The sequence below is a fragment of the Phyllobates terribilis genome, unplaced genomic scaffold (genome assembly GCF_046119375.1).
Source record: "Phyllobates terribilis strain yellow unplaced genomic scaffold, ASM4611937v1 Scaffold_2__4_contigs__length_985480577, whole genome shotgun sequence".
Classification (NCBI taxonomy): Eukaryota; Metazoa; Chordata; class Amphibia; order Anura; family Dendrobatidae; genus Phyllobates; species Phyllobates terribilis.
The window spans coordinates 657225113-657241861 of NW_027362762.1; the positions used below are offsets into that span (position 1 = coordinate 657225113).

Sequence of the window (16749 nt, forward strand, 5' to 3'; positions counted from 1 at the left end):
CTTTGCATGAGGGCAGATACACAAGATGTGTAAAATGGGACCCTCTGGAAATACAGTCTAAATTCTGGTCTACTGCCTTTTCCACTCAAATACAGCCCACAGCATACAGAAAAATAATTGGGAGGCCATTTTGAATAAAAGGATTTCTCCTTTCTTTTTGCTGCAAACCCAACAATTGTTTAAATATGGTAGGAAAACATTCTAGACTTCTTTGATACACATTAAAAAAAAGCAAACATCAATGTGGGCAGATTGTCTCTGCCCTTAAGAATGTTTTCACTGCAGACGGCCGTATAACTCGTGCGATAATCGCATTGTACTGAACGGACTGGCCGGCACCTCTCCTGACCTGAGCATGATGTATTTCTATGCAGCTGTCAAGGTCGGGTCAGGAGAGCAGACAGCCAGTAGGAGGTTTACCATGCGATCCTCGCACGAGAAATGCGGCCGTCTGTCTCTGCCCTAAAGGCTTTTTGTACTGACTAACCCCTTTCTCGTCAATACACCTGCTCTCAATAAAATTGGATGCAATTGTCCACCTAGCCTACTCTCGGTCTCGCCTATCTTAGTTGTTACTCTGGGTGAGAATGAACCCACCACACCTTTTTTTTTCCTGCTTTTTATTTCTTTCCTTCCTTTTATTGTTAGTTGTTGGTTTTGAGCCAGAAATATAGAATTATCCTGGCCATCTGTTTTATCTTGACCACCTAGGAATTTATAAGCATCAAAGTAAAGAACTAAGTGTTTTCCATGTTACAGAAAATCTATGAGTTTCCATTATAACAGATAATCATTGTTTGGTTTCTCATTTGGTAACTGTTCCATGTCTCTTTTAGCAGTATTCATTTTTATTGTGGCTTTGCATTTTACAACAAAATCGTTAAAATATATATAATTTTTTAGCAGAAAGATGCGCCAATGACAATTATAGGTCCTTTTTAACTTATGGTAATTTGTTTGCATAGTAGTTTTTTAAATTGGGAAGAAAAAAGTTTTTGAATCCTGTTAGTTAGCAGCCAATTGCACTGGAGGAAGATGGAGTAACAGAGCCCCCTCTCTAAGCACACCCAAGATACCATTTATGGCAGCATCTAAGAGGCTAAATGTCTGGTATCAGATTCATCACCGATTCTGGTTGTTGCAGCAGAGTGTCAGCTGTAATATATAGCCGACATCACCTGTGGATGGCATGGTCTCTGTTCCTGAGCCTGCAGCAAACCTTTATCTGCACGACTAATTCTCCAGTGGCAGCTTCATATGTAATAGATGTCAACGGGATAAAAAGGCTTTCTTTGAATAAAACTGCAAAGCCTTAAGGCCCCGTCACACTAAGACATGCTACAGCGATCCCGACAACGATACGACCTGGCAGGGATCGTTGCTGCGTTGCTATGTGGTTGCTGGTGAGCTTTCAAACAGTCAGATCTTCCCAACGACGCAGCAGCGATGCAGCGACCCATATAACGATGCACGCCTATGTGTATCTGTGTCTGAGTCGTCAACAAGGTCATTGGTAAGGTGTCAAACACACTGATGCATGCTACCCAGCGGGGCCTCAACGATCAAAGAAATGTCCAGACCATTCCGACACGACCAGCGATCTCACGGCAGGGGCCTGGTCGCTGCTAAGTGTCAAGCAGAGCGAGATCGCTACTGTAGTCGCTGTTGCGTCACAAAACTTGTGACTCAGCAGCGATCTCACTAGCGATCTCGCTTAGTGTGACAGGGGCTTAAGGCTTTATTTACAGATCAGTGCTTTAGATCAGTATTTGTATGCCAAAGCCAGAAGTGTCTCCAAAACACGGAACAAGTGTCAATCTTTCAATTCTAGTTATCCCTCTAAGTTCCACTCCTGGTTTTGGCATACAAACACTCATGGAAAATACTGAATGAGACCTTTGCCATTTTATAGTAAAAAGTTCTACAACTAAGGGTTTATTCAGATGTCACTGATTTTGCTTGTAAACAAAAAGCAGTCAGAGTTTCATCAGTGTTTTTGATCAGCATTTCATCAGAGTTTGGTCAGTGTGTCAGTTTTTATCATATCAGTTTCATACGTTTTATTCAGATTAAATAAACCAAAACACAGATGGAAGTTTCTCAAGCGAGTCCTATCAAACAAAAAGTGTGCGAAAAATGACAGCACACAGATGGTATCAGAGTACAGTCTGATTTTTTTTCACGGACCCATTGATTTGCATGTGCAGGTTTTATCTGAGACTCTGGTCAGCACAAAATGACAGAAACATGTCCAATTTTAATCAGTCTGCAAGAATATAGACATAAGAAAAGCACCATAGACTACAATAGGTACAAGGTCTGTTCATGAAAAATATGCATAGAACTTGTACAACAAAAAAGGACATTTGAATGAGCCTGTATTCACATACTTTGGCGTTTCGACTAATCTGCATTTTTAGGATCCTGCTTTCTGGTAAATGGGAGAATTCTTGTGCATAGCCCACTAGGTAAGGTCGGATTTCTGATGCAAGTGTAATGTACAAATTAGATTTTGATGAGAGATGTTCTTTAATTTTTGTTGGCAACACTGGACATCACCCTACTCAAATAAATGTATGTATGTATATTTTTTATCTTAAAAATAAAAATAAATTAAACCAAAGTACATTAGTATGTTGCAGCACTTTTTATTCTACAGTGAATAAACTTTATTTCCATGAAGCCAGAACATCTTTTTAAGAGCCATGGGGTAGTGCTTTAAAGGGAATCTGTCAGCAGGTTTTTGCTACCTCATCTGAGAGCAGGCTGATGTAGGCAAAGATACCCTGAATCCAACGCTGTATCACTTAGTTTACTGGGTGCAGCTGTTCTGACACAGTTCTAAGACTTAGACTAAGTGCCCACGATGCAGAAATGCTGCATATTTTTTCCGCTTCTCCCTGGCAAGAAAAACGCATGCGGATTTTACATGCGTTTTTCCCGCCAGGTAGAAGCGTTTGTCCAGCTTTTTTGCATGCATTTCTGCATGCGGGTTATCAAGCGCTTTTCCAAGCGATTTTAGCATCACTTGGAAAAGTGCTTGACAAAATGGTCACACTATATAAATTCATGCAACCGGCATGGATTTATAGTAGTGTGACCAAGTTAGTTAAAAAAAAAAAAAAAAAAAATAATAATGGTAAAAAATAAAGATTATACTCACCTTCCGATGTCCTCCCGGTGTTTTCTCTGCTGCGTCCGGTCTCTTGCACTGCTCGCGGTGGTGTGAAGGACCTGTGGTGACGTCATTGAGTCATGTGACAGGTCACATGACTCAATGACGTCATGGCAGGTCCTTCACAACACCGCGACCCATACAGCAGACCAGACGAAGGGGAGAAAACACCGGGAGGACATCGGAAGGTAAGTATAACCTTTATTTTTTATTTTAAATTCTTTTTTTTACAGTTTCTATGGTACCCAGGTCTGGATGAGAGTCTTCTCTCCTCCAGACCTGGGTACCATCCGCACATTGAACTGTGTGATATCCGCATGTGCAGATGCAGTGATGCGGTTGTCACGCGGTCCAATGCAAGTCAATGGCGGTGATTACGCTGTGTGTCCGCAAAATTATTGGACATGCTGCAGATTTTTGAGCGCAGCATAAATGCTGCGGAAAAATCAGCAGCATGGGCATTGACATTGCGGCTTGTCATTGGGGACTATGGGGGACGGATTACCAAGCGTTTCCCAAGCATTTACGCTGTGTAAATTCCGCAGCATAAACGCTTGGAAAATGCTTTGTGGGCACGCAGCCTTAGAATGCAGCAAAGCTGAGAGAGCTATCCCCGCCCACACCCTCTGAGGATGTCCTGGATCTATGGCGCTGAAAGAAGCTGAAGTCACTTCTCCCGCAGCTTCGGTTAGTGCCATGGATCCAGGCAGAGGCGTAGCTAGGGGTTTGGTTTGGGGGAGGGCGAAACTTCTGAGTGGGCCGCTATCTATGTAACCCTGATTAAAGCTATGGCGGCACACCCTAATAGTGGATGTAGGAGAACCTCAGCAGATGACAGAGCTATTAACCCCTTAAGCCCCGGAGCATTTTCCGTTTTTGCATTTTCGTTTTTGCTCCCCTTGTTCCCAGAGCCATAGCGTTTTTATTTTTTGGTCAATATGGCCATGTGAGGGCTTATTTTTTGCGGGACGAGTTGTACTTTTCAACGCCATTACTAGCTTTACCATATCCTGTACGGGAAAACGGGAAAAAAAATCCAAGTGCGGTAAAATTGCAAAAAAAGTGCAATACCACAGTTATTTTTTTTTTTTTCACCACGTTCACTGAATGCTAAAACTGACCTGCCCTTCTTATTCTACAGGTCATTACGAGTTCATAGACACCAAACATGTATAGGTTCTTTTATATTTAAGTGGTGAAAAAAAATTCCAAAATTTGGTAAAAAAAAATAAATAAAAATAGCGCCATTTTCCAAGACCTGTACCGTCTCCATTTTTCGTGATCTGGGGCTGGTTGATGGCTTATTTTTTGTGCACCGGGCTGACGTTTTTATTGATAACATTTGGGGTAGATCCGATGTTTTGATCGCCCGTTATTGCATTTTATTGCAATTTTGCAGCGACCAAAAAACGTAATTCTGGCGTTTAGAATTTTTTTCTCGTTACGTCGTTTACCGATCGGATTAATTCTTTTTTTATATTGATAGATCGGGTGATTCTGAACGCGGCGACACCAAATATGTCTATGTAGGTTTTTTTTTTATATATTTTATTTTGAATGGGGCAAAAGGGGGGTGATTTAAACTTTTATATATATATATATTTTTTTATATTTTTAAAAACTTTTTTTTTTACTTTTTGCTTGCTTCTATAGTCTCCATAGGAGACTAGAAGCAGCAACTGTCCGATCGCCTCTGCTACATACAGGGGATGAGCAGGTCCCCTGCATGCAGCAGAAATGGTCCTGTGCTATGAGCGCCGACCACTAGGTGGCGCTCATAGCGACAAGATCATGACAACCACAGGCGTCTGCTGCAGATCCTGGGTTGTCAAGCCCACCCATCGGTGACCCGCGATCACGTGACGGGGTCGCCGGTGGGCGGGGCTTATGACGCGCTACCCGGAAGCGCGCGTTAAATGCCGCTGTCGGAGATTGACAGCGGCATTCAACATGTTAACAGCCGCGGGTGGATCGCGATTCCACCCGGGGCTGTTGCGGGCACATGTCAGCTGTAATAATCAGCTGACATGTGCTCGGTTCAGTGAGGGCTCAGCGCAGCAGCCCTCACTGAACGGGCAGTACGCAAATATGCGTACTAATAAGGCACCGGTAGTTAAGGGGTTAAAAAAATATATCTCTATATCAAAATCTACACTGATATTACCGCCATATGGTGGCCATATAGTGGTAGATACCAGGGCTGCAGAACATATAGGAGATTACAGTACAGTTATAGACTGTGACTTGCAGTCGATGCTCATTCTGATGGATTCTCACATTTCCAGCACTGTCTCCAGCTATCCAAAACCTGCACAAACTCCTCATCCTGCTAATACCCCAATACTGAGCCGCTGCTGCTGTATGTGTCCCTATTATTGCACCTGCTGAGTGATACTGTGCGCCCTCTAATTTTCTCCTGCTGGAGTCCTAGATTCCCCTTTCATTGCATTCGTAAAGTCTGATGGCCCTACTGTATCTGGGAAAAATATGGTGACCCTAAGACAGTATGGTCCCCAACTGTGACCCCACACAGCTTTCCATGCGGTATAATGTGCCTACATACAATAAAATGGCCCCACACCGTATAATGGCCCCCCGCACAAACTTTCATATTGTATAATTGCTTGCATATAGTTTAAAGGCCCCCACATAGTCCTCCATGCAGCATAATGCACCCCAATAGTCCATACAGTATAATGCACCCCATTGCCCATACAGTGTAATGCACCCCCATAGCCCATAGAGTATAATGCACCCCCATACAGTGTAATGCACCCCATAGCCCATACAGTGTAATGCACCCCATACAATATAATGCACTACCATACAGTATAATGCACCCCCATACAGTATAATGCACCCCCATAGCCCATACAGTATAATGCACTCCAAATAGTATAATGCACCCCCATTGCCCATACAGTGTAATGCACCCCACAGTATAATGCACCCCCATAGCCCATAGAGTATAATGCACCCCCATACAGTGTAATGCACCCCATACAGTATAATGCACCCCCATACAGTATAATGCACCCCCATAGCCCATACAGTATAATGCACTCCATATAGTATAATGCACCCCAAATAGTATAATGCACCCCCATAGCCCATACAGTATAATGCACCCCCATAGCCCATATAGTATATTGCATATCATACAGTATAATTAACCCCCTTAGCCCATACTGTAAAATGCACTCCCATACAGTATAATGCACCCCATAGCTCATACAGTATAATGCACCCCATAGTCCTCAAAACAGTTCAATGGCCACAATTCTCTAAAAAAATAAAATAAAATGTAATACTCACCTCACCACCTCATTCCCCGCTGCTCCGGTCGCCGCAGCTTGTGTTCTAAGCCTCGCACATCTCAGCGTAGAGGACACCATGTAGTGACGTCAGCGTGCTGAGACGTCAGACGCCGAGGAAGAATGATGGGGGAGGAACAGTCAGCTGACGCTCCCTCCTCCATCGCTTTCAACTGTATTTGCAGATGCTGATACAGTTGAACCGCCCCATGGCAGCAGTGCAGGGATATTGTGTCTTCCTGCTCTCCTGCAGAGTTTTACTGTATCGGCGTACGCTGATACTGTTAAAGTAGCATAGCTCCGAGTGGGCCCCTCAGAGCGCGGTACCCAGGGCGGCCGCACTTTTTGCCCCCCCCCTCCCAATTGCTACACTACTGGATCCAGGACATCTTCAGACGGAAGTAAAGAAAGAAACTGTAGTAAGTAACTGCAATGCCGCCCCCTGATGATGTCCTTTTCCAGGAGGTGTGATAGTCACTGCGGGGAAGTGACTGCAACCCCAGCCTTCTGATAACGCTTGTTTGGAGACTCCTCTCAAAAGAAAACGTTAAAGGCAGTAAAACCCCCCCCCAAAAAACACCAAATTAATGGACTAGTGGTATAGGGACAATTGTAGGGTATTTTATAATAAGCTAAATTACAAAAGTGCTTAGGTGTAAAAATAGATATTTAGAAAGGATATTTCATAGAATCATAGAATAGAATGTTGGAGTTGGAAGGGACCTCCAGGGTCATCTGGTCCAACCCCCTGCTCAATGCAGGATTCACTAAACTATCTCAGCCTCTATTTGAAGACTTCCATTGAAGGTGAACTCACCACTCACCACCTCTATTGGCAGTCTGTTCCACTCGTTAATCACCCTCACTGTTAAAAGGTTTTTTCTAATATCTAATCTGTATCTTCTCCCATTCAGTTTCATCCCATTGCTTCTAGTCTTTCTTTGTGCAAATGAGAATAAGGACTCTTTCACACGTCCGTGTTTCCAGTACGTGTGGTGACAGTTTCCACACGTACTGGAGACACTGACACACGCAGACTCATTCAAATGAATGGGTCTGTGCATGTCAGTGTGTTTCCACGGACCCTGTGTCCGTGTGCTCCACACGCTGACATATCCGTTTTTTGCGGTGGCACCGTCCACAAAACGTCCCACACTGATGACATCCACGTGTCATCCGTGTGACACGTACCGGCGCCTGGGAATGAGCGCTACAGCTGGCGCTGTTCCCAAGGTGCCGAGTGATGACCTCATCATGGTTCCCTTCCGGCGCTGCGATTAGCACCATCAGGGACAATGAGGAGGGTAGTAGTGTCTGCTCCCGCAGTGTCCCTGTGTAAAAATAAGAATAAAATCCTTATACTCACCTGTCCTGAGAAGTCCCCCGCTGTAATCCTCTGACCGCTGACGCCAAGGAGCAGTGGAGAATGAGGCACTCCAGAGCTGCGCTCAGTGAGTGACAGGACACCACTCTTGAGCTCAGCACTGGGGCCGCTCGCTGGAGCGGCTCATTCTCCCCGGCATCAGCGGTCAGATTATAGCTGGGGACATCTCCAGACAGGTGAGCATATGGATTTTATTATTTTATTCTTATTTTTACACAGGGAGCAGACTACTACTACCCTCACCATTGTCCCTGCTGGTGCTGCCATGCTGCAGGGAACCATGATGAGGGCAGTGTTCAGCACTCGGCGCTTGGGAACAGCGCTAACTGTAGCGTTGATTCCCAGGCGCCTGTCCGTGTGATCCTGATGCGGTACAGTTGCCACATGTGTGACACACAAGGGACACGGATATCTCCGGTACAGTTTTTTTCCGTACCGGAAATATATGGACGTGGAAACCTTCCTAAAGCTGATCCCTCTACAGTGTGACAGCCGTTGAGATATTTGTAGACCGCTATTAAAGGGGTTTTCCCACAAACAAAACTTCATTTTAAAAATTGTTTGTGTCGGACAGTGTGCGGAACATACCACAGCTCCTGGGCAGGGGAGGACGCAAAAGACAATACAGCAGGGGATCGCTGAGGATTCATTTTGTGAAGTAAAATATATTTTACCTCACAAAATGAATCCTCTGTGATCCCCTGCTATAATGTCTGTATTGTCTTTTGCTTCCCCCCTTCCCAGGAGCTGTGGTATGTTCCATACACGGTCAGACACAGACAATTTTTATAATGAACTTTTATTTGTAGGAAAACCCCTTTAAGTCTCCTCTCAGTCTTCTCTTTTGCAAGGTAAACATTCCCAAATCCTCTAACCGTTCCTCATAGAACATTGTTTGCAGACCGGACACCATTCTAGTCGCTCTTCTCTGAACTTGCTTCAGTTTCTTCATGCCTTTTATAAGATGTGGTGCCCAAGACTGGGCACAGTATTCGAGCCCTATTTCTCCCATTCAGTATATGCTTTTTTTCTTGTCCAGATGTAGGACTTTGCATTTCTCCTTGTTAAAAACCATTCTGTTAGTTGCTGCCCCTAGTTCCAGTTTGTTTAGATCTCTTTTAATCCTCTCTCTCTCTTCTCTAGTGTTAGCTATCCCTCCTAGTTTTGAGTCATCAGCAAATTTAATCAGTTTACCCTCAATTCCTTCATCTAAATCATTGATAAAGATGTTGAACAACACAGGGCCCATGACAAAGCCTTGTGGTACCCCACTTGAGACATTCTTCCAACTGGATGTGCAACCATTTATGACCACTCTTCGGGTCCGATCAGTAAGCCAGTTATGAATCCACCCAACAGTTGCCTTGTCCATTCCATAGTTGGTCATTTTTTCAATAAGGATGGTTTGAGATACTTTGTCAAATGCTTTGCTGAATTTTAGGTATTGGACCACCACAAAGAATGATCTGTTTTATGTGAATCGATATTATGGAGTCTAATTGTTTGCATTGGGGTACAAAGCTATAGTGACTGCGGGTATGTGCATGTAATAAAATGTAAGTAATGAAAAAATATTAAGACTTTCTTCTAATGCAACTACACCATTAAATAGATAACACCTGTGCGTGCAAACAATTTAATGTGGGTATAATTATGATACATTCTGTTGCTTTTCAATCATACAAATCAAGTAATTGCTTACAGCTGCAAAATAGATAATGTCTTTAAATACAACATGTGAAATCTAACAGATGAGGATATTAGGACACCTTGCAGCTCTTTCGACTGTCATGTCTTTTTATGGAAGTACTCTTTCCATGGGCCTGTGAATTTTTTCCACCACTGAGTGAGTAATTGGGAATAGGCCTGCCCAGGAAAAATCCTTCTGGCTCAGAGTCCGATGATGAACATGAAGTTTCATCCTCACCTTCCACAGCCTGGCTATATTCTGGCAACCAGGATTTATATGTCTCTCTTTCTGTACCTATAAATAGTCTTGGGAGCAGTTCTTGACATGTTGTGGCAGAACACGTTTTTCGGAGGCAGGGTTTTATTTGCTTGTCGTTTGATCCGGTCTTTGTTTTCCAGGTAGTGCAATGTATCTGAGAGCTGAAATCTGCATCTGAAGCTCTTATCACATTACTATGTTTGGAAGGAAAGTGCATTGTAGGACCAGATGACAAGCAGTGGATGGAGCAATAAAGATGGTCATCATGAATCACTGATTCTGACCTGTGGAGAGGTGTCCTGCAACTGGAGCAGCAAAAACAAGAGGGTATTGTATGCCAGTACTGCCCTTTTAATGTCACAAGTTCTCCATCAGGATCTGGAAAAGATAATATTATTGAATACACATAGTATCTACTTCTGTTTGTCAGCCTTATACAGTTTAAAGGTAACCTGTCACCAGAAATAGCGCTATTAACCTGCAGATATGCAGTTAATATGCAAGTTAACAGAGTTAATATGTTGCCCTGACTGACACTGGCTTTGCATTGCGGCTGGCTGTCAGTCAGGGCAGGGGGCGCAATTACAACCACCGCTCTCTAGACTCAGAGCGGTGACTGAAGCCACGGCACCCCGGCCTCCATGACTGAAACTGAATGCTGGCAGGGAGAATAAAGTTAATTTTCTCCCCACTACATTCGGCTAAGTGCAGGCGCTGGGCAGCATATTAACTTCATGTATGCTTTCCTTATCATTAAAGGGAACCGGTCACTAGAAATAACGCTATTAACCTGCAGATTAACCACATATCTGCTGGTTAATAGAGTTATTTCTAGTGACAGGTTCCCTTTAATGATAAGGAAAGCATACATGAAGTAATTGTGAAATAATAGACACAAATCTCACTAAAGACATACTTCACGATAAAAATGGATTATAGTGCCCTGGTGGACCAACACCCTCAAAGGGGCTGCGAAATGAGTAATAAAGGGGCTAGTAAATGAGAATAAATTATTAAATTATACCCCTGGACATATGTGTCCACCTTAAATGGCAACAGGATTTACTAATATATTACACTTACAAAAAAAACACCCAATAGCAACATTAGTTACCATATATGTAATGAAACCATGTTTATTGGCATGAAGACTTACCAACAGGCTCACCACAGGCCTTGCAACTTTCAGCATGAAGTCGCTGGAAACAGCTACTGCAGAAAGGTCTTCCACATTTCATAATATATCGACTTCCACCCAACACCTTGTCGCATTCCCAGCAACAGAAGTGTTCCACATGCCAGCACAGTCCTTCAGCTATAGTACATCTCTCTGACATAATCAGCTAAAACAGGAAAAAAAATCCAGCAATTCCAACATTCATTTAAAAAACAAAACAAAAACACAACACTCAGTTATAGAAGGAAAGTGTTCAGCACAATAAAGCTTGCAGAGAAGACAGTTGCAGGCTGTCTTGCAGGAAAGGACAAGGAAGCATTTTTAAAAAACATCTGAGAAAGCGAAAGGGCACGTAAGTGTTTTGTTCCATAGTGAATTTTGTCTTAAAGGGGTTGCCCCACGAACAAAGTACATTTTAATTGACAGATCTTGAAATAATAATAATTTCCAAAATTGGATGTGTTAAAAAAAAATTCCTGTGCTGAGATAATCTTATAAATGTGTCTTAATTGCTATTCAGAGCTGCTCCAGTTCATGTTCAGTGCATACCACAGCTCCTGGCCAGGGGAGAAAGCAGAAAGTATACAGAAGGCAGTAGTAAAAATGTTTTATTTTCGTCATGATTATTTCTAATGATGTCTCCAAATTTGCCACGTATAACAACATGTCATTTGCATATAGGCTTACTTTCTCCTCTATATCATTACATCTAAATCCAAAAAAGTTCCCCATATCTCAGTCTACACGCTAATGGCTCTATCACTAAAGCGAATAATAGGGGAGATAGTGGGCATTCCTGTCGTGTGCCTGTACCCAATGCAATTGGGGCTGACAGAAGTCCATTAATTCTCAGTCTCGCAGATGGTGACCTATATAAAATAGTTTAATTCAATCAATAAAGTTTTAGCCAAACCCCATTTTTTCCCCACTTTCCACAAGTAGTTCAACTCACTGTCAAATGCCTTTGCGGCGTCAAGGATATAATTGCTCTATTCCCAGTCTCTATGCTACACAGCTGCATGCCAAGGTATACGCGTCTAATATTAATAGCGGTAGACCTATTCGGCATGAATCCTGTTTGATCTTCATGCATCAGTGCAGTAATGACTTTATTAAGTCTATTGGCAAGAATCTTAGCAAATATTTTGACATTAACCGGCAGCAAAGATCGGTCTATAAAAGTGTCTGGGCATTCAGAATTCTTATCTGGCTTTAGTAACAGAACTACAATTGTTTCACTCATTGAGGCAGGTAGTCTCCCTATCACTGCAGCTCCCTCCAATACTAGTAGTCTAGGAAGTAGAATCTCTCTATATTCTTTGAAAAATTCACCGGGGAGGCTGTCAGAACCTGGAGCTTTTTCGTTCTGAAGTGTACCCACTGCCTCATCTAACTCCTCCACTGATAAAGGTTGATCCAAGAAATTTCTAACCTCTTCTGAGAGACTAGGGAGCTTTACCCCCTCCAAGTATGTTACAACGTCCACCTCCAGTACAACCAATCTAGTGGTGTATACATCTTTAAAGTATTGTCCTAGAAATTATAGGATTTCTGAAGACTCAGTATGTGTCTTCCCATCACCCAGGACAAGTTTCATTATGTATGTAGTCCCCTCCTATGCTTTAGCTATTAATGACAGCAAGTGACCCGCACTTTCACCCTCAATGAAGTATTTTTGTTTAGTGAACATACTTTCTGTGAGGATACATTTAATAAATGATCTTTCATATTTTTTTTTAGCCATTTCCCATTGTGTTTTGTTAATATCTGACCAACTTTCTATATATGCCGCCTCCTTTACCATAACCTCCTGTGGTAGTTTCTGGGATTTTTCTATAGTTTTGGTTTGAAGTTCACTAATTTTTCTTATATATATTCCCCTTGCATAAGCTTTCATTGTGTCCCAAACCGTATTATCCTCTGCTGAACCCTCATTAATCCGAAAAAACTCCAGAATTTTGTCCGACACTGAGCCTTCTATAATATGCATCCAGTATGGGTGTAAACGACAGACAGGTCTCCTCACCTGGACACCCATCCCCATCCGTAGCTTTATCATCAATGGGGCATGGTCTGACAGGCTTCTAGGCAGAAATTCTACTGCAAAGCAAAAACAGAATGTCTGCACCACCTGCTTAGGCAATTTATAGACCCCACCTGATATAGAGGGCACACAGACCGAGAATTAAGAACATATAGGTGCCAGCCTAAAAAAGTGTTTTGTATCAAACAGGAAAAGATAATGAAGGCTTCACTCACCGTTCTTTACAATCAATCATCCTTTATTTCATATACTGGATTAAAAGTCAGTGGATAGCAGGGAGTGTGGGAAGAAGAGATGGACGACAGCCATTTCGCACTGTGAATAGCGCTTCTGCAGGTCCAGATGTGGTCTGACTTAATCCAATATATAAAGAACGGTGAGTGCAGCCTTCATTATCTTTTTCTATTAGAAATTCTACTGCCCTGACATGTCTCAAGACAGCTTCATTCCCAACAGCCAAATCTATGCGAGATAATGACTGATAAGAGGTTGAATAACATGAAAACTGCCTTATGGGTGGCACGAGCGCCATAGATCAATCATTCCCGTTTCTTTCAATAAATAGTGCAATGCAGTTGGTCTGCTATTCAGAGGTATGTTGCCCGAGTGATGTTTGTGGGTGTGGGTACGCATCAAAATCTCCCACCACTAAAACAGGATAATTCAGGAACTTTTCAGTAAAAGAAAGGATTAATTTCAAAACTTTCGAGGAGTACGGAGATGGTATGTATATAGCTGCTATGATCAATTTAATATTATGAATCTAGCAGGCAATACATAAATATCTTCCGTTTGGGTCCATTTTTGTTGCCAGTTCTGTAAATGGTATATTCCTATGTATTAAAACACTTACCCCACCGGCATGTGAAGAGTAGACTGTATAAAAGCACCACCCACTCCATGCCCTCCTCATTAGGTGTAGTCTATCATTCGTCATGTGTGTTTGATATACAAATTATGTTTGGTTGGTATTGACGCATCCAATCAAATACTGCCCTCCTTTTCACCGCATCACCTAATCCCCTCACATTCCAGGCAACAATATTAAGTACATTCGCCATTCTCAATGTATGGTAATATTGATCAGAATATCCCCTGACTCCTCCTGGTGTGTGTTTCCAGATATTAAACTTTTACTAAGAACATTTGGAACCCTTGTGATTTTCCTGGTGCATAAACCCTTTTCAATAACCATAACTAAAACAGTCCAATAACAAATTAAACTTAACCCTTTCATCCAGTGAAAGTTGGAACTATTAATTTGCCTACCAATGGAAAATAGAACCAGTTCCATTTTCCATCTTCCCCTCCTCCCACACAAATATATAGACCAAACAGTAAAGATCAACCCGAATTGCTTAACTCCCTTCCTAAGTAAGGGATTACTTTATCAGCCCAGTTCAGAACTAGCTGCAGCATTAAATATTATGCAACTGATTAAGAAAAAGGATAATCTCTCCCAGGGGAGAAAAGTAGTTTAACTTGGGTATGGATATATAGGCAGTGTCTTTCTTCAGGAGACTCCTCTTCCTCCACTTTCAGTTCTCATTGACCGCTCATTAGAGTCCAACCAGACCAGCGCCTCTTTAGGATTATCAAACAATTGAACTTTCCCCTCTATCACCACTCTGAGGCTTGCTGGATACCATGGAGTAGTATAACACGGAGTAGGGAATTTGTATTGCATGCAGTCTCTTTTTTATGTCTATGAATTGAGCTCTCCTCCTTTGGACCTCTGCTGAGAAGTCAGGATATATAGACACAGTGGCTCCATTGAGGGTCAGAGCTTTATGATCTCTTGATTTGCGTAAAATCATGTCTCTGTCCCGAAAATGAAGGAGTTTCATTATGATAGGACGAAGTGGTGCACCTGGTGGACCTGGAAGTGCAGGGACTCTGTGCGCACGCTCTATGGCAAAGAAGGGAGACACTGCCTCCCTACCAAACATGTACAGAAGCCAGGATTCAAAATAAATGACGGGGTCTTGGCCCTCCACCCTTTCTGGCACCCCCACAATGCGCAGATATCGCCTTGACGTATTTCAAGATCATCCACCTTGTTGAGGAGCATATTAATATTTTGAATACTGGATAAGGTCAGCATTAATCTCCCCAACTTGTACTCTGAGGCAGTCTATAGAGCTGCAGCCATGTATGGCTGTGTAGATTTCCCTAAGAGAGGGCTCTCTGTTTTCCTCTCCCGCCATGATCCTGTCTGAGGATGTGTGTTCCTTCTCAGAACTGGCCTCCCCATCTCTCACCTGGCGCCGCAGGGATGGCAAAGCTGTCTCCCGCTGTGTCTCCACCACTCCCTCCTCCTTCACATCAGAATAGAATCTCTCGCTCCTGAGGCAACGTCATCTGTGCATCTCGAGCGGGTACATCGACTGCCAGCGTGGCGAATCTCCCCAGCCTCACTGTTGCGCTCTCACCACTCTGTCAGGGCTGCTGCGTGCCGACACCATCTTGGAAGCTGCGTTCTCCAGGTCTCTCTTCCTGCGCTTTTCTGCGCGTCATCCTCTCCACCGATTTGCACTGGAATTAGCTCCTTCTGTTCCAGGTCTGCGTTTGCAAGGGAACCACGTTTGCTGGGCTGATGACAGGGTATTAGCAGGATGTTTAGCGGGAGATCTGCTACACACGTCCTCCTTACATGGCTGCTAGGACACGCCCCCGGGGCTTTTTTTTAACTTCAGAGCCAGAGATAGCACAGCCTTCGTCTACAGCACTGCCCTCTGCCCACCCACTACACACTCACTGACTGTTAGTGATCTGCCAGCAGTGATCCTGTGCCCTTATCTGTGGAAAGCAGCACTGATCACTCCACACCACATCCACAGTAGTGATAGAGCTGCCACATGTCTCACTCACACACACACACACACACACACACACACACACACACACACACACACACACACACACACACACACACACACACTGCTCAAAAAAATAAAGGGAACACTTAAATAACAGAATATAACTCCAAGTAAATCAAACTGTCCACTTAGGAAGCAACACTGATTGACAATCAATTTCACATGCTGCTGTGCAAATGGAATAGACAATAGATGGAAATTATTGGCAAGTATCAAGACACACTCAATAAAGGAGTGGTTCAGCAGGAGGGGACCACAGACCACATTTCAGTACCAATGCTTTCTGGCTGATGTTTTGCTCACTTTTGAATGTTGGTTGTGCTTTCACACTCATGGTAGCATGAGACAGACTCTACAACCCACAGAAGTTGCTCAGGTAGTGCAGCTCATCCAGGATGGCACATCAATGAGAGCTGTGGCAAGAAGGTTTGCTGTGTCTGTCTGCGTATTGTCCAAAGGCTGGAGGCGCTACCAGGAGACAGGCCAGTACACCAGGAGATGTGGAGGGGGCCGTAAGAGGGCAACAACCCAGCACCAGGAGCGCTAGCTCCGCCTTTGTGCAAGGAGGAACAGGAGGAGCACTGCCAGAGCCCTGCAAAATGACCTCCAGCAGGCGAAAAATGTGCATGTGTCTGCACAAGCGGTTAGAAACCGACTCCATGAGGATGGTATGAGGGCCCGACGTCCACAGATGGGGGTTGTACTCACAGCCCAACACAGTGCAGGATGCTTTGCATTTGCCACAGAACACCAGAATTGGCAAAGTCGCACTGGCGCCCTGTGCTCTTCACAGATGAAAGCAGTTTCACACTGAGAACATGTGAAAGA

General features: G+C 43.4%; 1 protein-coding gene across 2 annotated transcripts in view; it reads right to left on the minus strand.

The window, feature by feature from the left end:
* Window positions 1-9495: 9495 nt before the first annotated feature.
* Window positions 9496-16749, minus strand: part of PRICKLE4 (prickle planar cell polarity protein 4) — a 107901-nt gene continuing 100647 nt past the window's right edge. For both annotated transcript variants that reach the window (XM_073666748.1, XM_073666747.1), the window contains exons 6-7: window positions 10978-11164; window positions 9496-10199 (exon numbers count right to left, since the gene is read on the minus strand). In XM_073666748.1, the coding sequence (XP_073522849.1) occupies window positions 9634-10199; window positions 10978-11164 (753 nt within the window). In that variant the 3' untranslated portion in view covers window positions 9496-9633. The remainder of the gene's footprint in view (window positions 10200-10977; window positions 11165-16749) is intronic.